At 52.1% G+C, this 25,300-nt stretch overlaps 1 protein-coding gene across 2 annotated transcripts in view; it reads right to left on the bottom strand.

Annotated features, from left to right (window-relative positions):
* The window catches only part of SLC24A4 (solute carrier family 24 member 4), a 177,941-nt gene that overhangs the window by 37,360 nt on the left and 115,281 nt on the right, over positions 1 to 25,300 (bottom strand). The window contains exons 5-13 of one of the 2 annotated variants that reach the window (XM_004055590.5): positions 24,146 to 24,220; positions 21,386 to 21,470; positions 20,743 to 20,846; positions 20,086 to 20,160; positions 18,238 to 18,263; positions 16,162 to 16,215; positions 14,349 to 14,491; positions 9,528 to 9,697; positions 6,989 to 7,193 (exon numbers count right to left, since the gene is read on the bottom strand). In XM_004055590.5, the coding sequence (XP_004055638.3) occupies positions 6,989 to 7,193; positions 9,528 to 9,697; positions 14,349 to 14,491; positions 16,162 to 16,215; positions 18,238 to 18,263; positions 20,086 to 20,160; positions 20,743 to 20,846; positions 21,386 to 21,470; positions 24,146 to 24,220 (937 nt within the window). The remainder of the gene's footprint in view (positions 1 to 6,988; positions 7,194 to 9,527; positions 9,698 to 14,348; positions 14,492 to 16,161; positions 16,216 to 18,237; positions 18,264 to 20,085; positions 20,161 to 20,742; positions 20,847 to 21,385; positions 21,471 to 24,145; positions 24,221 to 25,300) is intronic. The other variant, XM_004055591.5, reaches the window with a different exon arrangement.

The raw sequence follows: 25,300 nt of genomic DNA, 5'->3' as shown, positions 1-25,300 counted from the left end.
TGTCTGAGAACTGATACCTCTGCACACACAGAGTGACTGAAAAGGAAGCTCCTTTAAAATTCTGACCTTGACTTATGAGACAGTCAACCGAATGTGCAATTTCTCTGGTGGCTTCCGAGACCAAGGTAAGAACAAAATCATTTTCACTACAAAGTGCTGTGTGTCTCTGGGGGCCTGGAACAGATGAGAACTGTGTATGGAACTGCACATGTCAATGAGCCCACAGCATCTCCATTTCCTGCACTGCTGTCACCAACGTGCCGAGACGCTAAGAGGAAAGGACAGGAAGGCGGAGTGTTAAGAGACTTCCATTTCTGCAGTGCCGCCTTCTGAGCTTAAAAGGACCACAAAGACCTCTCTCCTCCCCACCAGTAGAGCCCTCTCAAGAGCTATTTAAAACTGAAGAAGATGGGGGTGGATGGGGAGAAAAGCTCTAAAAGCTTCCCGAAATCTTCCGATTGCCTGTTCCGGGTTTTGCTATAATAACAGAAGAGAAGGCTGGGTGGTACCATCCAAGCCCTGAAGACAGCATGTGAGATTCCAAAGGCCCTTAATTCAACCCAATTCAACACAGTTTACTCAACACACACACAAATTATTTAGCACCCTGCACACACACTAGAAGACTAGCATCCCAGACGGAGGAAACCAATTCCCTTACGAGCTCCCAAGAAAAGAAGAGCAAAGAGTCCTTTGGTTGGGTGGTAGTGTTGTCCCCTAAGCACATCTGGGGTCTGGGGTCAGAGGCCATTGTGTAAATCCCAGCTCTGTCCCTTCCTCCTGTATGACCCTGGGCAACTCAGCCTCTCTGTGCCTCAGTTTCTTCACCTGTGAAATGGGAACAATAACATTATCCACCTCCCTAGGGTTTTAATGGGTTTAATGACTTAATATGTATAAAGCACCCTGTCTCGGCTGGGCATGGTGGCTCACGCCTATAATCCCAGCACTTTGGGAGGCCGAGGTGGGTGGATCACTTGAGGTCAGGAGTTCGAGACCAGCCTGGTCAACATGATGAAACCTTGTCTCTACTAAAAATACAAAAATTAGCCAGGTGTGATGGTATGTGTCTGTAATCCCAGCTACTCGGGAGGCTGAGGCAGGAGAATCTCTTGAACCCGGGAAGTGGAGGTTGCAGTGAGCGGAGATCATGCCACTGCACTCCAGCCTGGAAGACAGGGTGAGAGTCTGTCTCAAAAAATAAATAAATAAATAAAAATAAAATAAAGCACCCTGTCTGGCCCAGAGTAAGTACTTAGTGCGTTTTACCTCCTGTTACTGTTCTAAGAACTTCCAAGGGCCTGGACTTTTGTGAAACACACACTTATCCCGTGGTTTCTTCACTGAGAGGAGCCAAATTGCATTGCAGGCCAAGGGTACATACCTAAGGCCATGTGCTGGCTTCATGACAGCTCTGGGCTGGTGCTTTGGGACTCTGCTCCCGGCTGGACCAGATCTTGAGGGTATTCACAGCTTGGGAAGCACAGAGTGGAAAAGTGACTCCCTACACAATGGCTGTGTGACTCGGGAAGCCCCGCAGCCTCTCTGAGCCTGTTTCCGCCTCTATAAATGAGGATAATATTCCTCCCTCACAAAGCAGCTGTGAAGATTAAATGAAAGTGCCTGGAATGAAGAGGCAGTACTCAGTGGATAGTGTCTGGTGTTCGGGGTAGAAACCCGGCTCATTGCACCTGCAGAGCTGCTGGGTGACCATGGGCAATCACTTACCTCTCTGTGCTTCCCCTTCCTTCTCTGTAAAGTGGAGATAATAAGCATCCCTACCTCGTTCTGTGGCAAGGCATGAATGAGGGGATACATGTAAAGCTCTTAGAAAAGGGCATGGTGCACAGATGCCCCGTGAGATCCTGCCATGAACTGAATTATTCCTCCCCCTACCCGCCTCCAAATTCATATGTTGCAGTCCTAACCCCCAATGTAACTGTATTTGGAGATAGAGCTTTTAGGAGGTAATTAAGGTCCTAAGAGTGGGGTCCTAATTCAATAGTGGCCTCAGAAGAAGAGGAAGAGAGAGCTCTCTCTCCACATGCATGCACCAAACAAACAAACAAGGCCACGTGAACAAAAAGGCAGCTGTCTACAAGTCAGGAAGAGGGACACAGAACCCAACTATGCTGGCACCCTGATCTCAGACTTGCAGCCTCTAGAAATGTGAGAAAATACATTTCCGTTGTTTAAGCTGCTTCGTCGGTGACATTCTGTTAGGACAGCCTGAGCTGACTAATATAAGAATTACAGAGCAATAGAAGAATTCCCCATTTCCTGCTTAGTGCCTGACATATGGCAAGTCCCCAGTAGCTGTTTGTTGGCTGCTATAATAAAAGTGGCCACGAAGGCCAGCGTCCTGGTAAGAACAATGTGATTTCCTTACCGTTATGGGCGCAGGAGAGAGTCCTGTTGGCGGGCCAGGGAGCAGCCTCAGCAGGCTCACAAGATCCCCCAGACTATGCGCCACAACAAGCAAACAAGCTGCACCAGGAGACTTTCCCAGCTGGGCTGCGGCTCAGGGTCATTGCCGACCGTTTCAGGGCGGTGCCAGCACTGCAGACCATGGTTTCCATGGGAGAAAGCGCCTTTTCCTCTTTTTCCCCCCACCCACACCCACTCCTGGGAGGCCTAATTACCAGCCTCTGCGGTCTAAAGTGGGAAGAGTTTGCCTGTATTGGGTGTCCACCTGTAAATCCACCATCAGGCCAGGTGGGCACTGAAGCTGGGTCCTGCTGATGCTGCCGGGCTCCAACCCGGCAATCCCAGCGACCCCTCATCTGGGGTCAGCGAGGAGGGAGCAGGCTGTGGCCTCCCACCTCCCCCCTTATCAGCTGTATGCTAGGGGTGGGAGACAGTGTATAAAGAATATTGTGTGGTCATCTGCTCAGATTTGCTCTGCAAGCCCAGAAGCTCCCAGAGGGCAGGGACTGTGGCTGTCCTGTTCCTGCCTGATCCATAAAGCCCAGAACAGAGCCTGGGCCCTAACTGTTTACTGACTGAGAGGATCATCTTGTCTGCTAAGTACCTGAAGCCCAGACCTGGCACATAACAGGTGCCTGGTACATGATAATTCCCTCTCCTTGAGCCCTGGAATGACCGATCGTCCCAGGCCCCCAGGGATTCTGGAACCTATGATCTTTCTAGAACACTGTAGTCCCAAAAGGAGAGGATAACAGAAGCCACATGGTTAAAGCACACTAGGATTCACACTAACATTTGCTGAGCACCTACTGTGTGCCAGACACAGTGCACAGACCTTGACTAAAGTATCTGATTTGCTACTCAGATCAATCCTGGGAGGTAGGTGCCATCACCCGCCACTTGGTGGATGAGGAATGGAGGTTTAGGGAGGTGAAGGAGCTTGCCCAGACTCACCCTGCTGGTGAGTGGCAGAACTGAGATTTGAACCCAGGATTCCTGCACTCCAGAGCCGGCCTCCCAGCTTGTCCTTCACAACACACGACATCTGCACATGGGCACGGGGCTAGACTCATTCCTTGACACCCGAAGCTATGCTGGTTCCGAGCTCACCAGCAGGGTGGCTTCCCCCTCTTCCCGCGGTCCCTGGCCCTGTGATTCCTCCCCTGGTCCTGTGATTCCTTCCAGCGCCCCAGCTTTGGAAAACGCTAGCTGCATCCACCCCTAAGAAACACCCTCAAGGCCATCCTGCAGCCCCAGGTCACTGTGAAACCTGAACAAGGGGTGGGCGGGGTGAGGTGGGTGGTGGCAGGGCCAGGAGCTGGATACAGGGTATTTCTGTCGGGGGCGGAGTCTCACTGACTTGTTCCAATTTCCTGTTAACCTCTGCCTACCCCGGGCCTCAATTTTCCTAGGCAGCTGTACACACCTAAACGAGAAGCAGCTGTACAACTCCGTTCCCACCACCTGCTCCTCACAGGGGAAAGGGAGGAAGAAGAAAAGGAAGCCATTTGTGGTTTCCAGGGACAACCCCTGGAAACACATCCGCAGACGCACAAAGGAGGTTTCCCCTGAGATGCAGGAAGCTGAGGCCTATTCCTGAGGGCAGGGAGGACACTCACACAGAGGAAGCGTGTGGAACTTGGCTCAGGGATGCACTGAGCCCAGGGGAACAGCCTAGAGCCTCTGGCTTGAGGAAGAAGGCGGGCCCCTATCTAGCAGGAAGTCCTGGCCCCAAGCAAGGGCAGAGCCCCTCAGAGGAGGACTCAGGGGTGCAGAGAACCTGGACCCAGGAGCCATCTGGTTCCAGCCCTTGCAAGACAGCTGCATTCTAAGCCTCTGACCCCGGGAAGTGACCTGTCCAGAGGCCGCACAGCCACTTCTCTATGGAACAGCAGCTCCCAGTACAAGGACAAGGCGAAGGCGTGGCTGGTCCGGGGTCCTCCCTGCACAATCCTGTCAAACTCTGGGCTTAAGGAATGGGAAGATGAGGCATCCTCACCTATGGCTGACTTGCTTAGGTAAGGATGACCAAAACGGGCACATCCCTTCCCCTGGTTTTCCTGCAGCGCCTGGACAGTGGACAACCTTGATACCAGGATTCAGGTGAAGTGGCCAGTGTGGGGCAGTGGTAGCTCTGGCCCCCTCAGGCCCCACATCTGCAAAATGGGGATTCTGCCACCCACTTCAAGGGGTGGAGAAGCGGCACATAGAACTCTCCAGACAGCAAGTCGCTCCTCCTCGCCCCACCCCTCATAAGCTCGGCTGTTTCCTGGACTGTGGTTGCATCTCCCTCAATGCAGCCTGCTCTGGCACTCTGGCCCTCCCTGGCATCTGGTCTCCAGGCCCCAAAGAACCGAAATTCCTTTGGTGACTGCAGCTCTGACCTTTCCCCAGCCCCACGTGGACACAGGAGGGAAAGTGAGCTGGGGGTGCGATAACTTGGGGCTGTAAGGGGTGGCCAGGGCTCCAGTCACGGCCTGTGCCTGGACCTTCTGTGAATACAGGGCCCGTCCTGGTTCATCACCGTGAGCTGGTTCTCTGGGTGGACACATTGCCCTCCCAGCGCCCTGCCATGTAGAAATCTTCCCTCACTTGGTGCATCCAAACAGGTAATCTGGGAAGGGGACCTGGAATCTGGAGACCACCCCTCCTGCTCTTCATGTCCCACACACAGCCCTGGTGGCTGAGTTGACCCAAGCATGGCGTGACCTCTCTCTCCACCAGCCAGACTGGCTGAGCAAGGCCCCTGTTCCCCACAGAGCAGGTGGGCAGGTGTGCGGGCATGCCAAGGAAGCGTTTGAGACGGGCCGAGACACCAATCCCCTCGGCCTTCTGGTCAGCAGAGGAGGCCTGGGAGGCCTGAACCCCTGGGCTGGGCTCCTCTGTGACCCCAGTCAGGGAACAGATTTCATTTTCTGAGTCTGCCTTTAATGTGAAGAAAGCCGGGGAGGTGTTGGCCAGCAATTCTAAACCCAGCCAGCTCCCAGGAAGCAAAGGGAGAGGGTTTGAAAATGCAGATCCCCAGGCCCTGCTCCAGGCTCTGGAATGTTCAGGTTCAGAACCAGGCCTGGCATTTTGAGAAGAGCCCCTGGATAGCTGCGATGAGCATGCCCTGGAATCTCTAACCCAGAGAATCTCTCTAACCCAGAAACTCCAGGGAAGCTCCATGATCCTAAATGAAGCCTGCATCTTCATGAGGAAGCATGAAAGCAGGGGGCAGGGCACCCCAGCCTGCCAGGCCCACGCCACCTACTGCAGGCAGGTGTTCCCATCAAGATGGGACAAGAGGCAGGACAGCCTCTGGCCCTCCAGAGTCACCTCCCAAGTCAGGTGCTCAGTGAGCCTGATGTTAAACACAGAATTCTTTTCAGAAAACATCAAGTTCTGGACTTGAAAGTTCTGGAATCTTGCCTCCTTTCAGGATGGTGGACATCAGGAAAAATGCCTCCAAGAATGGGGCCAAACAGCTTAGCTCGGGCCTTTGTTTCCCACTGAGGACTCCAGAGGACCTCACGGAAGGCTTAGTTAAAGACGAAGGCAGGCGGGGTGGGTCCTGGGATCCTCTCACACACGAACGCCTGGATTCATTTGACGGATACCTACTAAGCCCCTACTATGTGGCCAGTCCTGGATACTGGGGATGCAGATAAATGCAGTAGACAAAAGTACCTGCTTTGTGGAGCTGACAGTTTAAGCAGGGCAAGAGACACAAGAAAAAAGATAAAATATTTTAAATGCGGTAGTCAGGGAAGGTCACAGTGAAAAGGTGACATTTAAGCAGAGACCTGAAGAAGGTGAGGAAGTGGGCATGTGGATACCTGGGGAAACTGCATTCCAGCAAAAGGCAGGTGCAAAGGTCCTGGGGCAGGTGCGCACCTGGTGTGTTCTAGGAATGACAGTGAGGAGGCCGCTGTGGCTGGAGCAGGGGCCAGGAGAGGCAGAAGAACAGAAGCTGAGGTCAGCAGGAGTCGGCAGTCAGATGACATGGGGCCTCGCAGGTCAGACTCCAAGTGAGATGGGAGGACCCTGGAGGGCTTGCTGCAGAGCCTCAGTCTGATTGGACTTATTTATAGGTAGGAGATATCTTCAAATACACAAGGTATGACTGTCTAAGGATCATTTGTGGCCTTAGAATCTCCTGTCCCAGCAAATAAAGAGATGCATAGGCAAAATGGCCTGCTGCAAGGGCCAAGAGAGTGCAAGAATGTCCCTAAAAATAACACTATGGACTGCTTTTCCTTGGAACAAAAGATAAACTGCACTGAACATTTAAGTGTGGTCACTAGGGGTCACTGGTGCTCTCCAGGCCTCCAGCCGCCCTGCTCTCTGGCCCAAGGCTCTTGCTGCACTTGGTAGTGCCCGCACCCCACTGCAGCTCTAACCCACAGTTCAGTACTGAGGACAGATTCGCCTCCTAAGCATTCCAGTGACCTAATATCGACCCTTTGCACCAGCCCTCTGCCGCCCTTACAAGTCCATGCCTCCATCCTGAAGACCTGGGCTTGGTCCTAATGGAGCCCCCAAAAATGTAGCCCGAGAGTCCAGTACCCCCAGAACTCACCCGGCATGGAGAAGGGGGACAGGAAGTCAGCCTCCACCGTCTCTGGCTCCGGCGGTGGTGGCTGTGGCGGCGGCTGCTGCTCCTGATTCTGCTGAGGGTCTTCGGGGTTTTCCACAGGAACATTCCCGTTCTCAATGTTCTCGTGTCTCCCGTTTTGAAGCGGCTTGCTGCTCACACCATTGGCCGAGTTGATCAGTCTCTGCCGCTGTGTGGACAGGAGGCAAGACGGACACCAAGGCGTGTGATAAAGCATCATGCTATTGCTATACGCTGGGTCCCTCACACGCACCCTGCTCTTACAGGTGCCTAGAACAACATCCCTGGGGACAGGTTTGCCTGAGAATCAGCCCCAGGACCTTGGAATCCTTCTATGTTTGGTCACTTACATTTGCATGGTTACCAGGAAGCCTTTGAGGATTTATCAGAGGGCCTGGGCCACCCCTTCCTACTGCCAGCTCGACAACCCAGCCCATGGCCCTAGTGACAGCCATCATTCGGGGCTCTCCCTGGCGACGTTCACAGCTGCCTGAAGATGGCCACAGGAAAGGCCCTGCATGCATTTTGTAATTTTTAATTTTTTAGGTACATTATACAAAATGTACACTCACTGCCGGGCATGGTGGCTCATGCTTGTAATCCCAGCACTTTGGGAGGCCGAGGTGGGTGGATCACTTGAGGTCAGGAGTTCAAGATCAGCCTGGCCAACATGGTGAAACCCTGTCTCTACTAAAAATACAAAAACTAGCCAGGCGTGGTGGTAGGCCCCCGTAATCCCAGCTACTCAGGAGGCTGAGGCAGGAGAATCGCTTGAACCGGGGAGGCAGAGGTTGCAGTGAGCTGAGATAATGCCTGGGCAACAAAAGCAAGACTCTGTCCTAAAAAAAAAAAAAGTACACTTACACTAAGTGCACAGATTAATGATGTTTTACATCAAGATGTACAACATTTCCAGCCCCTTCAAAGACTCGCCTCAGGCACTTTCCTAGTCTACATACCCCTACTCCAGAGGTAACCAAGGCAACCACTATGCTGACTTTTGTAAACACTGATTAGTTTTTCCCAAACTTGAACTTCATATAAATGGATTCAAGTATTAATGTATATTTTATGACTGGCTTCTTTCAGGCAACCAATAGCCATGAGATTCACCCAGCTTGTTGCATGAGTCAGCAGTTTGTTATTTTTCATGGCTGTGTAGTATTCTATTATATTGAATAACCCACGATATGGCTTTGCCTATTGATGGGCATTCAGATAGTTTCCCCTTTTTGGTTGTTATGAAGACTGCAGCTATGCACATTTGTGTACATGTCTTTTGTGGACATACAGCCTTTCGGTGTGTGTCACTGAAATTTTTAGAGCTGAAAGCATCCTGTTCAATACCCTCACATTAAGTGGGCTAGTGGCTGATGTGAGATTGAAGCTCAGAATTCCTTCCTTCTGGACCCTGCTTCTCCAGCTCTCCGCGCTGCCTTCCAGGTAGTTCAATCACAACATGGTGGAAGACAAAGTCTTCCCAGTAGCTTAGAACATTTAGGGCATAATAACCAGTATCTCAGCAACTTACCAAAACCTATTCCTTTCCCGGCTATATATGCCATGAAAAATATACTATAAATCCCAATCTCTAAATCCTTAAAAGTTATTCAACCCTCCCCACCCTCAGCACCCAGTAGGTACAATTAACGCATGCATGAAAGACGGCCTGGATTCGGTCAAATTTCACTGATTCAAATTTTACTGAATTGGACCGAAATGATTCACAATGATTCAAAGCTTTGGAAAGGTGTTTCCTTTTCTTAATATACTTTCTACAGAGAGGGCACAGTACACATTAAATCAAAGAGAAATGTTTACGATATGAACCCGTAGGCACTGTGAAATATCGTTCTTGCATACAATCTATGTGTCAACTACTAATTATCAGTGATCACAGTTTGAAGTCTACCAACCCATCTGCTTCTCAGAGTAAGGACTTAAAATTCCAAAATGCACACATGCAACAAAGACTGGAAAAGTTGGTGAGCAATGAACCTATCTTTGCTATACTGTTTATACATTAAATAATATTAAAATCATTATCTCTGCAAATGAGAAATAAAAGCACCCCATTTAAACACAGCAAGAGTAAAAAGGAAGCCCCAGAGGTCACTGCTGCTCATTAGTGTCTTAGATTTCCTTCTGGAGTTGTTCTGTCCACAGAGAACACGTGTGAACTCATCTTTTTTGTTTTGCCCTAAATAACATTTTAAAGAAATAATCCATACTTCAGGCTGGCCTTTCTCCAATTAGTTCTACTCTAGTGCCTGACAAAATACTTAGTGAAATATCTCAGGCAAGGTATTCGATTGCTGCAGGCTTTAAAATATCTCTTCAAAGGATAATTTGCTGCCTGTGGCTGATGGGCAGGCTTCTGGAGGCCCCAGGGCATCCTTCCTTAAACAGGTGCAGTGATCAATGGCACCAGGAAGAGCCCTAACAAGCCAAGGCCTCCTGCATCCAAGGCTGCTCACTTTTATGGTCCTTCAAGCAAACTCACCTCATTAATGATGATCCTGCTGGCCATCCGTAGTCGGGTCCTGGGTCCAAACTTATTGGTGATCATGATTCGTAAGCCTGCTTCAGGGAAGGTGAACTTGGGAGGGCTGGAGCTCATGATCTCGTCCACCATCACCACGGGGTTCTTGCCATACTGTGGCTTCTCCTTCACTATTGAGCGCAACACCGTGATTAGTGCTGATCTCTCTGAGGACAACACCCAAGTGCTGGGGCCACTGACTTCCCCTCACCTTGTGAGCTGCCCTAGGCTGTGGTCCTGGCAGCTGGCAGCCACCAGGAAGTCTGGATGCCTGGCTTCAACTCCTCATGTCAGGCAAAGTGGGTCACTAGCTTTGAAACACCTGCTGACCTAGCATGTGAAGCCCAGTGGGTCCCCTTGCTCCAGGACCACTCATGGGCAATTGATGCTCTTTTCCCCTCTCTTCTGGTGCCCAGTCTTGGCTAATTACAAGGGTCTTTCAGTTCGTTATCTAAGCCTTACCAGAGCAGCCAACCTACAATACAGACGGGAGCCTAACACTTTTCACCCATGACTATGAGGGGACCTTTCTTTCCCCCAGGTACAGAGGCTCAGATGAAATTTTGCAAATTGACAAGGGTCCCCGGGGTGGAAAATGTTGCAGAGCAGCGGGCACTGGCTCTGAACTTCCTACGAGGCCACCTGCTCTGTCTGCAGGAGAGAATGCTTGTAACTTTGTTCTTTATAAGGGCAAGTAATGAGGTCAAAGATTTAGATCATGGGACCTAGACAGGCAACAAAGACCCAGGAGAGGAGCCTGCTTGTTTGAGGGTGCACGGTGAGCCGCTGGCTGAGCCCAGTGACTATAAACCCTGACACCCTCCGGAGGGAGGCTGGTCTCTCTGACCCTTTCCTTCCCCTCACAATGGGGAGGAACAAAACTCCCTGTCCCCAGACCTCTTTCTTGCCATCTTCATAAACCTGCACTGTGCCGGTATCCTTGGGAATTTTCACATTTGACTCCAGATCCCTAGGAGGGTCTAGTTACAAAACTGCTCATGAACACAGCATGCAGAAGCAGGCAGAGTGTTCCCCTCCAAAGGGCTATAAAAATGGATAGGACTGTCCCTCTGCACTGGTTACCAGCTCCTGGTGTGTCCTTTACGGGTTTTAGGGTAACCAGGCAATAGGTCCGGAGAGCAAACCCGTGTAAGAGTTAATAGCACAAAAATGCACAAATGCACACCAGACACACACACTCCTCACCAAACAGGCAGCAAGGCTCAGCAGACAGGAGGCGTGTGGGTTAGAAAACAAAGCCAGGAGAACATGCATTTGTCAGAGATGGACGCTAACCTCTAACGAGGCGCACAGCGTGTTGGTGGGCTGGGCTTATGGTTGGTTGTTTTGCTTGAAATGCATGTGTTATCGCGTGGATGAAAGCTGACTACTTACAATTTAGAAGAGGAGGAGAGTTAAGGAGACAAAGGCCAACAGAAACTGCCAGAGATGATTAGCGTGCGGTGGGTGCCGAGAGTCTGGGGCAGCACTCTTGGTGGTGGCGAAGATGCCAGGGGTTATGTGCTGTAGAGTGTTATTAGTGGGCTCCTTCTATGGGGAGCTTCAACACTTGGGGCCTCTGGCCTTTGGGATGACTCCTGTCCTGGCTGATTCGATGGCTCTGCTTCCACTCTGAGGAGCAGGAGCCCCCGCCACAGCTCATGCCCTCAGCCCCTCAGTGCTGCATGAAAGCTCAAATCCCTCCCTGCTCAGAAGCCTCCATCCCAGAGGAAGACGGAACCCACAGAAACCACAGCTTCAGGCTCCATCCTACAGAACCAACCCCATGCCAGGTACTGCTGGAGGAACAACTGGGCTCAGAAGGAGAGAGCCTGGAGTCTGTGAGACAAGAGCCAGGCCTCCCCCTTCTCCAATTCCAGGAGTCCAGGCCTGCACCCCCACTTCCTTCCACACTCTCTAGGTAGTTTTCTCTCTTGGCCCTTATCTAAATGCATTCACTCTGATAAAAGCTACAGGAAGATGGAATTCTCCTTCCTTCCCCAGGATGCCTGGCTCCCGGGACACCTTGTCCTGGTGTCCCCTGACCAATGACAGAACAAGGGTGTGTGCCCATGCCCAGAGTGGCTGCCGGGAAAAGAACTCAATGACAGCACATTCTCCCAGCAGTCCAGCCCCAGGCCAGGCATCACCCCCAACTCTCCCCACTCCAAACCAAGGCTGTGCCCAGGGCCAGGGCAGGCTGGAAGGGTCCACAGTGTGCCTCCTGGGCGAGGCCGGCAGGCAGGTGGCCCAGGCTGTGTTCAAGGCCACCTGAGAAGCACCAGGAGGCTGCTTTGGCGAGCCGAGCCACACAGCCTTTAAGAACGTTTCAGTACTCAAACGCCTTTTATCAGTGTGGTGGGGAAAAGGCTTTCTCCCCACTTTTCCTGTCAAGAAGCTGGAAGATAAAACTTTGGGTTTTCTACGGGAAACCCAAAAACTGAGAACAGCTCGATCGGGCCTGAGAGTGTGTGCTCTTGAAGAATCTCCCAGCCAGCAACCCGTGCATTCCTTTGGGTGGGGTGGCCACACAGCGACCTGCTTGGAGCTGGGCACAGGGAAAGAAACCCCGATGTCATCTCCAGCCAAAAGATTCCATGGCACCGCCCTTAGGAAAGGAAAAGCCCCAAAGCCCTGGCCTCCCCAGTCCCGCCCAGGGTGTTACCGGGGGCTCCTTCCTCCTGCTTCAGTCGAGTCTACGCAGGGGACAGTGCAGAACAGTGACTCACACATGGCCCTCTGGGAGCCTCTTATGATAGGGGCAGTAAAAGTGGGGTGAAGAAATCCCCACGTCTGCCTCTCCAGGTCTCCCCTTTCTCCAATTCCAGGCGTCCAGGCCTGTACCCCACTTCCCTCCACACTTTCTGAGCACTGTTTTCTCTCTTGGCCCTTATCTAAATGCATTCCCTCTGATAAAAGCTGCAGGAAGATGGGATTCTCCCTCCCTCCCCAGTGCTTGGGGGCAGTCCTGTGTCCAGTCTTCCAGTTTTCCAGAAAATGTCCTGGACTTAAAGAGATTTGGGAGAAAATAAACTTGCAAGGAAGTGCTACTGTCACAGGCACAGAGTGATGGAGACAGTCACAGCAGTGCCAGAAAAGGCACCGTGTAGGCGGCGGCCTCTGGGAGCCTGGGTTGCTCTGGGAAGGTGAGGAGCTGAGGCCCCCATGCTGTGAATGAGGGATGTTTCCTGCAGGGTCCTGGGAGGTCTCCTGGGTTGGCCACAGGTGGTGGGTGGCTCTTGGATGGGCATCTGCCACTGGCCTGAGTGACTCAGCACACAATACTTCTCTTCTTCACCATGAAGGCCCAGAGGACCCAGAAGCACCATGTATACGACAGGGCAGCAACCAGCCTCTGTCCTGCCAGCCTGTGTGTGTGGGGACCGTCTCGGGGCCACTGCGTCCACAGAGCTAAAATCCGACACAGCAGCCCTCGTGGCTCCTTCCCCCTCTGAGGTTGTCCTGGAAACGGGCTTCCCCTGGGGTAGCCTGCTCAGCATTTATGAAACACGACACACGAATCAAACTCCATGCTCATTAGCTCCTCAGCTCTGTCCTTTGTGGGTGGGCCTCAGCAGCCAGGCTGTGGCCTGGACCGCACCTCGCCACCCTAGCAGGTTTCCTCCTTCTATACGGAGAGACTCCTCCCTCTTGGGGGTTACCTGAGACAGGGCAGAACAGACTCCCAAAATGCACATGGGAGGAAGCCCCTGCCTTCATCGGCTCCAGGATGATGACTGGAGAGGGGGCCCAGAAATACAGATTCTGCACCCCAGATGTCCCAGACACATCTGAGACCACTCCATCCCACCACTGACATCACAAAAGAGTTCACCTAAAAGAGGAGGTGATTAGCCCCAGGCCATGGAGAATGGCGGGGAAAGAGCCCCCAGACACCAGTGCAAGGCGCTCACCTGGTGAAGGCCTTGTCCAACACTGTGTGTGGAGGTCAGACCTGTTTTTCCATACCGATTGCAAGAACCAGCCCCTGCTCTCCTACTAGTCTGGGCTAGAGTGAACGCTCTCTCCTTCCCGGCAGCTGCCCCAACAAAGGGAGCCGCCTGGTCATTGGTCTTGGATTATTCAGGTTTCCAAGGAAGCCATCGATCAGGCCCAGATGATTCAGAGAATTCAGTAAGACACGACAGGAGATGGCTCTGGAGGCCCAGACCCCCAGTTCCCGGACAAGGGGGCCAAGGAGCCATGGGGGAGACGAGGCTGCTGCCTCAGGGGAAGGGGCTCCCTGGCGGGGCTGTCTGAGGCTGGCCTGGGGATGCCTGCTCAGCTTCATGTCTGCCTTTCCTGGCCTTGTTCTTCCTCCGGGCAACAGTTCCCAGCCCGAGAACCCGTGCTTTGTCCAGAGCCGTTCTCCATCCAGGACTGGGTCTGGCATTTGAGAAACCGCAGGGAGGCCCAGGCTGGCTCTGCTGCCCAGCTCCTCAGCTGCCTGTCGTGGGCCCTTACATGGGTCAGGGACACCACTGCATTCTGAAGAGCCACGCAGGACTTACACCTTTCCCAGAAGGCATGGGAAAGCGCCCAGAAACGTGGCTGTGGTTTTTCTCTTTCCTAGTGTAGTTTCCCTCCACCCCTGCCCCACCTAAGCAAACCCCATCTCCCATACTGACTCTCCCTCCTCACTTAGGGCACCTGTGGTCAAAGGTAAGAGAGTGACAATTTAGAGGGGGGGACATTGTGAGAGGGTGTGTGTGTGTGTACACAAAAGAGGAGAGAGTGGCTTCCAGGACACATTTCTGCCCACTCCTGTCTGCTCAGCCTTACCTTGCCCCAGCAATGGCACGGAAGGGTCATCATAGCTACCGTCATAGAAATCATTACCAGCCTCCAGCTCACTGTTGACCGGATTGCCGTTTGCAATGCTCTTTTGTTTGACTGTGAAAAAGGCTTGCATCTTCACATTGTACCTGGAAGGGGTACAATGGGAGGGGAGGCAGGAGGTCAGGGCAATGGAAAGGAGTCCCACCAACTGGGCAGCGGGCGGATCACACCCCATCCCTGCACGCAGTCAGCACAGCCCAGGAGTGGTGGGTGGCAGGGGAGGTGTGGAGCCTCAGCTTTTCAACTGGGCTGACAGTTTCCTGACAGGGACCCGGGAACATTGTGTTGTCTGGTGGCACCTGCTCCTATTGAGCTGGTGGTGGGCTTCCTGGAGGTATGAGAGAACTTTCACCTAAGAAAATGACTGAGGCCTACTTACTGGAGCCTGTCCTAATAAAGGAAGCTCGGCCTCGCCTCTGGGCAGGCTCGCAGGGGGCATTACCAGGCCTGTCCTCTCTCCCCCAGCAGCAGATCTTGCTCCCAGGATGCTCACGGGCACCCCCTGCACACTCACAGCCAGCACTGCCATCACCCCTGAGGGAAGAGTCTCTCCATCTCAAAGAACCTCAGGCGGGCTCTCGCTGAAAGGCACCCAGAGTGGAGATCATTTAAGGACAATGCTCTTGCAGTCTGACAGTTTATCACCCGTCTTTATAAAACATTATAAATGTTTTATATCAATGTGGGATTTATATCCTCATAAAACCCAGAGTGTTGTCTTTTTAATTACGTATCGAGGTATGAGGAGGAAGATGAACCTGAACATGGCTCAGCTCATGAATAGGGATTTATGTGTGTGTGTGTATGTGTGTGTGTGTGTGTGTGTGTGTGTGTGTATGTAGTGGGAAAAAAATATATGTCATAACATTGACCATTCTAACTACTTTCCCTTTTTAAGGGCACAAAACAGTGGCATTAATTACATTCACATTGTTCTACAACCATCAGCATGGTTCCCAAATCATTTGTATCATCCCAAACAACACTATTCCCACTAATCATTAATTCCTCCTTCTTTGCTCCCCAGCCGCCTGCACTGACCTCTGGTCCACCTCTATGAATCTGGCTCGTCTAGATCCCTCATGTAAGTGCAATCAGACAATATTTGTCCTTTTGTGACTGGCTTCTTCCACTTAGCATAATGTTTTCCAGGTTCATCCACGTGGTAGGCTGTCAGAACGTTATTCCTTTTTCTGGCTGCATAGTATTCCTCATGGGTAGTTTTGAGATGGTTCTGACCTGGGTAGCTTCTCGAGGGGCTCAAGGTGGCATAGCCTGAGTTTGCATCCTCAGTACTATCAGTGGTGCTGCAGTTGTACCAAGCACTGGCCCTGAGAAGTGGCATTTTATGAAGCCTGGGGCAGACCTGCCTGGCTTTTTGAAAAGTGTGGTATTAAATTATCAGAAGGCTTCTAGAGACAGCACAAGTGAGTGGTTACCCTGGGGCATGGAGAAGCTGCCCAGAGTAGGGTGGGAAACAGGCCCTTGCATGCTACTTGTCTGGAGAGCAGCCTTGTGGTCCACACATCAGCCACCAGCGTGACTCCCCTGGCCTCAGTGTGGACGGCACCCCCGGAACAGCATCTGACACCCCTCCCCTACTCCAGCTGTCCCCCAGCAGGGTGTCTACCAGAGAGCTGGGGCTGGCCTAAAAGGACAAAGATCTGACAGATGTTTTTCTCCCTGCTGTCACAAAAGGCTATAGCAGGCAGGGGGCAAGGCGTCGGCAGCCCCGGGAAGGAGAAAGGGCACTTACTTCATGATCAGAATATAAAACACATACAAGATGATGAGCACCAGGCCTTCCCACCTCAAAGAGAGAAAGGAGATTGCGGTTAGAGCTCGGGGCCTGGGGCAGGTGAAGGCTGGGAATGAGGGGTCCAGAAGTGGGGGAGGGCGGGATGTCTTTACCTCCCCCGCCCCTAGTGCCGGGCCCAGAACCCGGGCATGTGAGAGAGATCCCCCAGCCTGTGGCTGTCTTGCCACCAGCAGCCCTCTTGATGCTCAGCGAGAAAAGCTGAGGGGTCTCTTCCCAACTATAGAGGTCTGCAGGACAGAGGTGGGGTCCCCTCAGCTTCCTAGAAAAAGGAGGGACTAGGGCCACCATGTCCCAGGATTCACGGAGGCTAATGGCCTGAAGTCACACAAACTCGACCCTGAGAGACCCTGTGGTCACCCAAGATTCTGGGCAGGAGCCAGAGAAGCTGTGGGTGTGGGAGGAAAGGGGCCCCAGTCCCGGAAGTAGGGCCTGAGAGCTGACTGAATATGCGGCAGGTGGCACAGGAGCCTCCCAGGCCTTATGCTGCACATGGAAGGCTGGGGTCTTCCTGGGATGCAACCATTACTACCCTCTGGTGCATCCCACCCAATCCCATTAGCAGTGGGGATTTCTGTAGCTCTGACCACAAGCCCCTGGAGCAGCACACAAGCTTTAGCTTGTTCATTCACTTGACACGTATAAACCAAAGCCCACTATGTGCCCAGCATGGGCTACAGTTGTTTTGGGAGCTCTTCCTTTGCTAACCTCCAGATCATGGAACCACTGCCATCTCAACCCTGTCTACAGATGACGAAAATGAAACCCAAGAGTTCAGAGGCTTTCCTGGGGCCACACAGCAGATTGGGGGCCAGGAGAGGACCAGAACCAGGTTTCTGGGGGCCCATAGCACACAGCTGCTCAGGGCAGGTAGCTGATGTCCTCGGCCTGATTGTCTGACTCTCTTTCCATAAATAATCATACAGGACACAGCCTGTAATCCAGACACTTTGGGAGGCCAAGGCAGGTGGATCACTTGAGCCCAGGAGTTCGAGACCAGCCTGGCCAACATGGTGAAACCCCATCTCTACAAAAAATTAAAAAATTAGACAGGTGTGGTGGCATGCACCTGTAGTCCCAGCTACTTGGGAGGCTGAGGCACATGAATTGCTTGAGCCGAGATGGCACCACTGTACTCTAGCCTGGGCAACAGAGTAAGACCGGGTCTCGAAAAAAAAAAAAATATAGAATGCACGCAGATTCTGAATCATTGGCAATCAAAAGAAAATTTTTATGAGTTACAAATGTAAGATGCATTCCCATGCTATCAAATAGAGTGGAAACATCAACCTGTTCCTCAGAAGTTTGTGATTTATGTATCTGTTTTGGGAGACGGGGTCTCACTATGTTGCTCAGGCTGGTCTCAAACTCCTGGGCGCAAGCCATTCTCCCACCTCAGCCTCCTTAGTAGCTGAAATTACAGGTGTGAGCCACCATGCCCAGCTATGTATCTTAATTAGGAAATCAATTCCTACCTCAGTGTCTTAAAGATGAGTCTCTATATTTTCTTTGACATTTTCTAAAAAGTCTCAGTTTTACAGTAATATCTTTAAATCACCTGGAGTTTACCCTTGTATAAGGTGAGGTAGGGATCTGATGTTGTGTTGTTCTGTGTGGATTCCCAGTTGTCCCTGCAGCATTCAAGACTATTCCTAACTCACCGCCTTATTATGACATCTCTGCAATGTCCCCCATTCCAGAAATAGGCCCATTACTGCATTCCATATTGGCCTATGCTTATCCCTTTGCAAAATACCATACTGTTTTCAGAATTTTTGCTTTATAATATATCCTGATACCTAGCAGGATGGGACTATTAAGGGAAACAATTTTTCTCACTTTGACAGGATAAAGAAAGGCATGACTGCTTAGAATGATATCTTTTTTTCACTTTCACAAGTTAATAAGCTTAAGTTTATAAAAATAATTTTTAAAACGATTCAGGGAACCCAACAAATAAGGATACTGGAAACAACAACAAAAAAGAACAATGAAAAATACACTTGAAAAACTTACCACACAATTTGTTCATCATATATGAACTGTAAGGCAAAAGAAACAGAGTTGAGGTGGGGGGGACATATTTATTTCCAAACAAGAACAAGCACAGACACCCAGACACCCAGAGCCAATTTATACTGGCCTTGTTATATGTGTTATGGGTCCATTTCTGAGCTGCTCACCTACAGGCCTTTCCTTAGTGTAGCCTAGGCCAGCAGTGTACTGTATCACAAGGCCCCAGCTTAGCATGGCCACCCCCAGAGATATGTCCTGTGCTTTATAACAGTCCAAGTAGCTGCTGGGGGCTAACCTGGCAGAAGCCTCCCCTTATTCATGGAGTAGAGTTGCTACAATCAAGAAATCTCAAAGACTGAAAGATAGCTAAGTGTGTGTGTGTGTGTGTGTGTGTGTGTGTGTATATAGGGTGTGTGTGTATATATGGTGTGCAAGTGTTGTTGGAGGGTGTATCATTTTTTTGTTTTTGAGACGTAGTCTTGCTCTGTCACCCAGGCTGAAGTGCAGCAGTGCGATTTTGGCTCACTGCAACCTCCGTCTCCCAGGTTCAAGCAATTCTCCTGCCTCAGGCTCCCAAGTAGTTGGAATTACAGGCATGCACCACCAAACCCGGCTAATTTTTATACTTTTAGTAGAGACAAGGTTTCACCATGTTGGCCAGGCTGGTCTCAAACTCTTGACCTCAAGTGATCAGCCGGCCTCGGCCTTCCAAAGCACTAGGATTACAGCCGTGAGCCACTGCGCCCAGCCTTCACTTCATTTTATAAATCAAAGAGTTTTTACATCGTTATAGTGAATCCTTAATTTTCTAGTAAGGTAACTGTCATGCAAATTAAGGAATGATTATACTTTGCTCTGTTTGGAATTTTATCAGGAGTCATTCATTATTGTGGAAAATCACATCATCAACATCAGCACCACCCACGGGGCTTAGGTGCCAGCCCATCACTTGGGCATCAGTTTGCATTTGTACTAGACGGTCTCAGAGATTGTTTTTGTGTGGGAGGGAACCAATCCCTTCATTGGATCTCCTGGCATCTCGGTGCCAAAACATTTACATACTGAAATATGTATTCTTTTATTATAGATTACATTTCTCCTTTGTATTATAGTTAGGGCATATGTTGACCTTTTTGAAATCATGTATCCGTAGATTGTTTTATCTGTAGAATCATCGCAGACATCTATTTTTTGGGGGGTGTGGTAGGCAGCCTGTAGGGGGGTCCCCATGCTCCCACTGCGTGACATTCATGCTTCCCTAGCATGTGGGCTGCACCTGGTGACTTGCTTCCAACAAACAGAATACGGCATACATGGCAGGTATCACTCCCAAGAGCAGCTTAGGAAAAGGCTGTGGCTTCCACCTTGGTGCCTCTGGCCCTCGCTCTGGGGGAAGCCCGCCACCCAGCTGAGAGCTGCCCTGTGGAACAGCCAGTAGCCCAAGCCCTGCCCACAGCCACGTGAGTGACCCTGCAAGCGCAGCCCTGCCCGCCAAGCTCTGCGATGATTCTACCCTGGCTAAGGCCTTAACTACAGCCCAGCAGAGGACCTGGCCTACAGGACCCAGCTGTACCATTTCTGACTGGTTTCTCAGCAGTTTGAGACAAAGATTTATTCTCTCCTGCTTTCTGTGGGAGAGGTTTTGGGTCTGAGGTTTTGGGGAAAGGGAGGCACAGCGCTGGGGGTCGGGGCGCTGGTCACTGTGACTGCAGTGAGTGGCTGGCACACCCCACTATTTTGTGCTGTGAGTCCTCTCTGGTCACAGTGCCAGGGGCAGAGATGGGCAGGGGTCCTGTGCCTTCGCAGGGTCCCGGCCAACCTGACCTTGGGGGCAGAGGGGCAACTCACCACGATGAGCACGATGACAGAGATGGTGTAGTACACGGAGTCTCGGCACACGGCCCACCACGTCAGACGGACCACCTGCCAGCAGAGCCCCGTTGTTGGCTGCTATAAGCGCGGAAGCGGGGAGGGGGTGCAGCTGCCCAGGCCTCCTCCCCCTGCAGTGCGGGGCATGCCCACAGAGCTCCACCTCCTAACTCCAGGCCACGCTTGTTCTTTGTTATATTTGGGGAACAGAATGAAACCAAGTAATGTTCTCAAGCCATGGCAAAGCTGCCCTCTATTCCTCTGAGGTCAGAACAGTGTGTGTTTCACAGCAGAGGCCAGAGGCTCTCGCTCTCCACCGGACCCTGGCACTTTCAGGAACAGTCGGCTGCCCACTTCCATCTCCCTCTGCAAGGCAGGGCCTCACTCATGAGCCCGCTTCTCTGAGGTCAAGTCCAACATTCCCCCTGGGGCTCTGAGGATATCTAATGGGGTATCAATGACAATCCAGCTTCATGCTCCCTGTTGGGGAGGCCAAAACCAGGCCCCAAATGTATCCAGAATCCAGCTCAGCTGTCCTGTGGGCGTCCCCACTGCTACCCCAACCTCTTGTCATTAGAGGCTCATCCCCCACACTTCAGGGCATGCATCTGCTGGGCCCAGGGAGAAACCACTGACCTGGCCAGCAAACAGTCCGCACACTCCAATTATGCACAGGATGTTGAACACAGCGGAGCCCACGATGGTGCCCACCCCAACGTCCCCGTGGGTGATGAACACCCCTGGAAAGGAAACACACAGACCCTGGGCCTCAGCCACGCGTCCCCAGCCTGCCCCTTCCTCAGTGTCCCCCTTTCACAGGAAAGTGGGTTGCTTTACTAACAAACAGAGCACCTGTGAAGCGGAAGAGAATGGCAGAAGCAGTGGCAGAACCAGGGAGGTGGAAATGCCACCAGGGACCAGCTATTCCAATCTTCCCTTTTTCTCTGAGCAGCTTTATTCAGATATAATGTGCATGCTATAAAATTTACCCATTTAAATACACAATTCGGTGGTTTTAGTATATTCACAGAATTGTGCAACCAAAACCACAATCTAATTTTAGAATATTTTTATCACCTTAAAAAGAACATTTTTATCACCCCTCAGCACCCTACTCTACCACATGCCCCAAGAAACCACCAGTCTACTTACTGCCTCTCCAATTCTCCCATTTTACAGATGAGAAAACTGAGGCTCAGAGCTGACAAATGCCCCCACTGCTCTGGGGACCAAACGGACTCTCTAGATCCTGTGTCTCAGGCTGGAGGGGATTTCTTACCAATAACAGATGCAAACAGCTCTGGCGTTGAGCTGCCTGCAGCCATGAAGGTGGCTCCAGCCACATCTTCGCTCAGATGGAGTCTCTGAAAAGGAAGTGACCACAGACCCTCAGGGTGTGACGTGGGGGCACTGGTCATCACTGGACGCTCCACAGCCAAGGAGCATGCAGGAGAGCAGTGCTGCAGCCAGAGGCAAACTCGTCTGCCCGCAGCCTCTCACCCCTGGGCACATGCTGTCTGCCCTCTGCCATCTGCCCTCCAGCCTCCACCAGGCATTCCACTCAGAGCCCCTTCCCCGCCCCCAACTATCTCCTTTCTGTTTGTCCTCCAAGCCCGTGACCAAATAATGTCTCCCTGATGAAGTCTTCCTATGCATCCACTCAGAGCTAGCCACTTCCCTCAGATACATGATGTGTTTTATCTGCTGTTACTGAAACGTGAATTTCACACGAGGGTTTGTGGTCCACACGCTTGCCTTCCCTCACCGGATGATGAGGGCAGCAACTGGTCTTTCCCAACTTTGCATCCCTGGTGCCTAGAACAGGGTCTGGCACAGAGTGGTGCTCCACAGGCACACACTAGTCTAGTGACCATCCCCTCCCATGCCGGTTTTGGGTACTGGGGGCCTCAATGAGAATGTCAGCATTGTGGATCTGGAGGCCTCTGGCCCGCAGCTGGGCCTTGCATTCTGGAAGGCCTTCTCCACGGCAGGCCTGACATCCAGTGGCTCACAAAGACCCAGAGGTACTGGTTCCAGGGTTAAGCTGGCACGGGACAGGATGGGAACTCATGGTTGGGGCCTGTTCTGCCTGTCCAGGTCATGTCTGGCCACAGAGCCCATCCTCTGATCTGAAATGCAGTGCTGGAGGCTTTGGATGTTTGGAGAAACCATGGAGACTGAGGGTCTGCCTGAAAACCAATCTGGAGGTGCCCACTCTGTGGTTCTCAGAAGGCCCCTCAGGACAAGGCTCACCTCCACCAGCCCCAACTCCCAAAGTATCCCTGAGCAGCCCTGGGTTCTGGGGCCACCAAGGAACCCACTGGTCAGCTAGCCTTAGAGGGGTCCTCAGAAGGATTAGAGCTCTGGGCTTGACGGAGTCTGGGGTGGGGGCACAGCACTGATCTCCAGGGCAGAAGCCGGCCACCTTAACCCTGCCAAAAAGCAGGGTTCCACAGAAGAGGCTCTGCCACCAAAGGATCTCCAAAACTCTCAGCAGAACCCAAACCATGCTGCCTCCTGTCCTCCCTCCTCCCTGCCTTTGCCTGGGCCATTCCTTCCGCCTGGAATGCCCTTCCCTTCCCTTCCCTTCCCTCTCTGCTTGCTAAACTCCTTCCCACTTCTGAAACCTGGATCCAATGCCACCTCCTCCATGAAGCCTTCCCAGATTTCTCCCCCAAGAGAGATGCTCCCCCTCTCCATTTGGCTCCCCTGTCCTTTAATGTCTCTCACTAAGTCCTTGACATTGGTCTTACCTACAGAGCTAAGACCACCACCCTTGCTCACCTCTATCCTTAGGGATACAGGTAACCCTAGGGGGTGCATGCACCTCCACTGTATGTGGCCCTACACTGTAGTCACCCACCTTTCACCTTCCATAGACTCCCATCAACCCCATTGCTATGACCTCCCCAAGCTCTCAGCCTAGTGGGTGGGTCCTAGGTGTGTATTCAGTAAGGATCAGCTGACTGTATCCTTCCCAAGGGCCCCCTCTGGAAGGCAGAAGCAACAACACTTGTAATAACCGCCATCGCTGCAGCGCACACTCCACAGGGGCCCTGGGTGGACCCTCCCACACGATCATCCCAGTGGGCATTTCTGGCCTCTGTTCCTCACCCTCCTCCCCTGGCTCCATTCCCTCACTGACAAGCATCTGGATGGAGGCGAGCACATGGCTCCATCTGAAGGGATGTGGGGTAAGGGGAGGCCTTTGCACACGTTTGCCAGGTCACTGCTTGGGGGGCCCAGGTCCAAAGCAGCCAGTCCCAATTCTGCAAGGACACTGAGCTCTCCAAGCTGGGCCCAGCAGGGGGAAAGTCACGGGGAAGCACCTGCCCTGAACAACCCACCCTCCCAGCTGCAAATGTCACCATGAAGACATGGCCTCAAACATGTGGGAGATTTCACAGGGATGAAGGGTGGTAAAGCCCTGGGCACTCCACACACAGGAGGTGCTGCAAACGGAAGTCAATTTCCTTCCTTGACTAGAAGCCAAGAATAAGGTGGAGCAATGAGATACACTGGGATCTTGTGTATGAGGAGAAATAAGGAAAGAAAGTCAAAAACTAACAAAATAATTGTGGGGAGAAAACAGCAGCCTGCAAAGGCCAGGACAGAGGGGAATTCCCTGCTGCAGCAGCTTGGCGTCCCCCTGGCGGGGTGGGGGTGGGCCCACCTGTCACCTGACACTTGCAGCTGGTGACAGGCAATGCTCCACTGCAGCTGGCAGGCCTGCCTGGGCTTTGTACTTAGCCAGGTTGGACACACATGCCAACAGCCTGCTGTGGACCCAGTGGTTCTGGGTAGTGATCTCACACTGGGAGCGTTTTTTTCTGCCAAGTTCTGGGAGAGGCTGCCATCCACCCAGACCAATTTGAGGGTTTCTGGCGAGGCTTCGCCATGGGGCAGACACTAAGTGCTCGGTGTGACAGTCTTTGCCACCAGCATGCTCCCCACGCCAGCCCTGGCCTTCTCGGCCTGGCATTTATGTCCCACATGTCTTCAAGGCTTCACCAAGGTGTCCCAAGTCCCTTCCACGTACCTCACAGATCTTCTCTAGAGACGGAACAAAGAAGTCATCGCACACTATGGCCAAGGCATAGAACATATACAGAGCCTGCAAAGGAGAGAGGAGACAGGCAGGGTCGGTGAGGGTCCCTGCCGCAGCTGCGAAGGGCCCACCACACCCCAAACCAGGCTGGCAGGGCAGAGGCCAGGCGGACAGAGCGGTGCACACAGGAAAACTCCAGCACCATAGATTTCGTTCCCTCAATCCCCTTATTGGCAAATGGGGAAACTGAGGCCCAGAGCGGAGATAACATGCTGAGCAGTAGAGGGGATGAAAACTCAGGCCACTGGGGCTCATTCCTCTTGTGATCTAATAAGAAACATATATTTGGTCTCTGCCCTTGGTTTCTGGCACACAATTCCTGAAACCCCCGGAACCTCGGGCATAATAGGAATGTCTTCTGCAGGTTAATGAGGTGACTGGTGGCTGGGGGCACCTCGGTAGCTTCAGGATGGGGGCACGTCACCAGAAAGACCAAGGCAGGATGAGCTGGTTGGGACTTTAAGCCCCAGCCCCCAACCTCCAGGGAGGAGAGAGGGGCTGGAGGTTGAATTGATCACCAGTGGCCAATGATGTAATCAGTCACGCCTGTGTAATGAAGCCTCCATAGAAACCCTAAAGGATAGGGCTTAAGGAGTTTCCCTGATAGCTGAACACATGGAGGCTCCTGGAGGGTCGTATGCTTAGGGAAGGCGTGGAAGCGCTGCACCCCTTCCCCCGATACCTTGCCCTACACATCCCTTCATCTGTATCCTTTTTTGTTTGAGACAGGGTCTCACTCTGCCACCCAGGCTGGAGTGCAGTGGTGCCATCTTGGCTCACTGTGGCCTCTACCTCGTGGGCTCATCATCCTCCCACCTCAGCCTCCCAAGTAGCTGGGACTACAGGTGCACACCACCACACCCAGCTAATTCTGTTTATTATTATTATTATTTTTTTGTAGAGATGGGGGTCTCACTATGTTTTCCAGGCTGGTTTTGAACTCCTGGACTCAAGTGCTCCTCTGACCTCAGCCTCCCAAAGTGCTGGGATTACAGGAGTGAGCCAAAGCACCTGGCCCTGTATCCTTGGTAATATCCTTTATAATAAATTGGTAAATGGAAGTCAAACTGTTTCCCTGAATTCTGT

The sequence above is a fragment of the Gorilla gorilla genome, chromosome 15 (genome assembly GCF_029281585.2).
Source record: "Gorilla gorilla gorilla isolate KB3781 chromosome 15, NHGRI_mGorGor1-v2.1_pri, whole genome shotgun sequence".
Lineage (NCBI taxonomy): Eukaryota > Metazoa > Chordata > Mammalia > Primates > Hominidae > Gorilla > Gorilla gorilla.
This window is presented reverse-complemented; position numbering and strand designations above follow the sequence as displayed.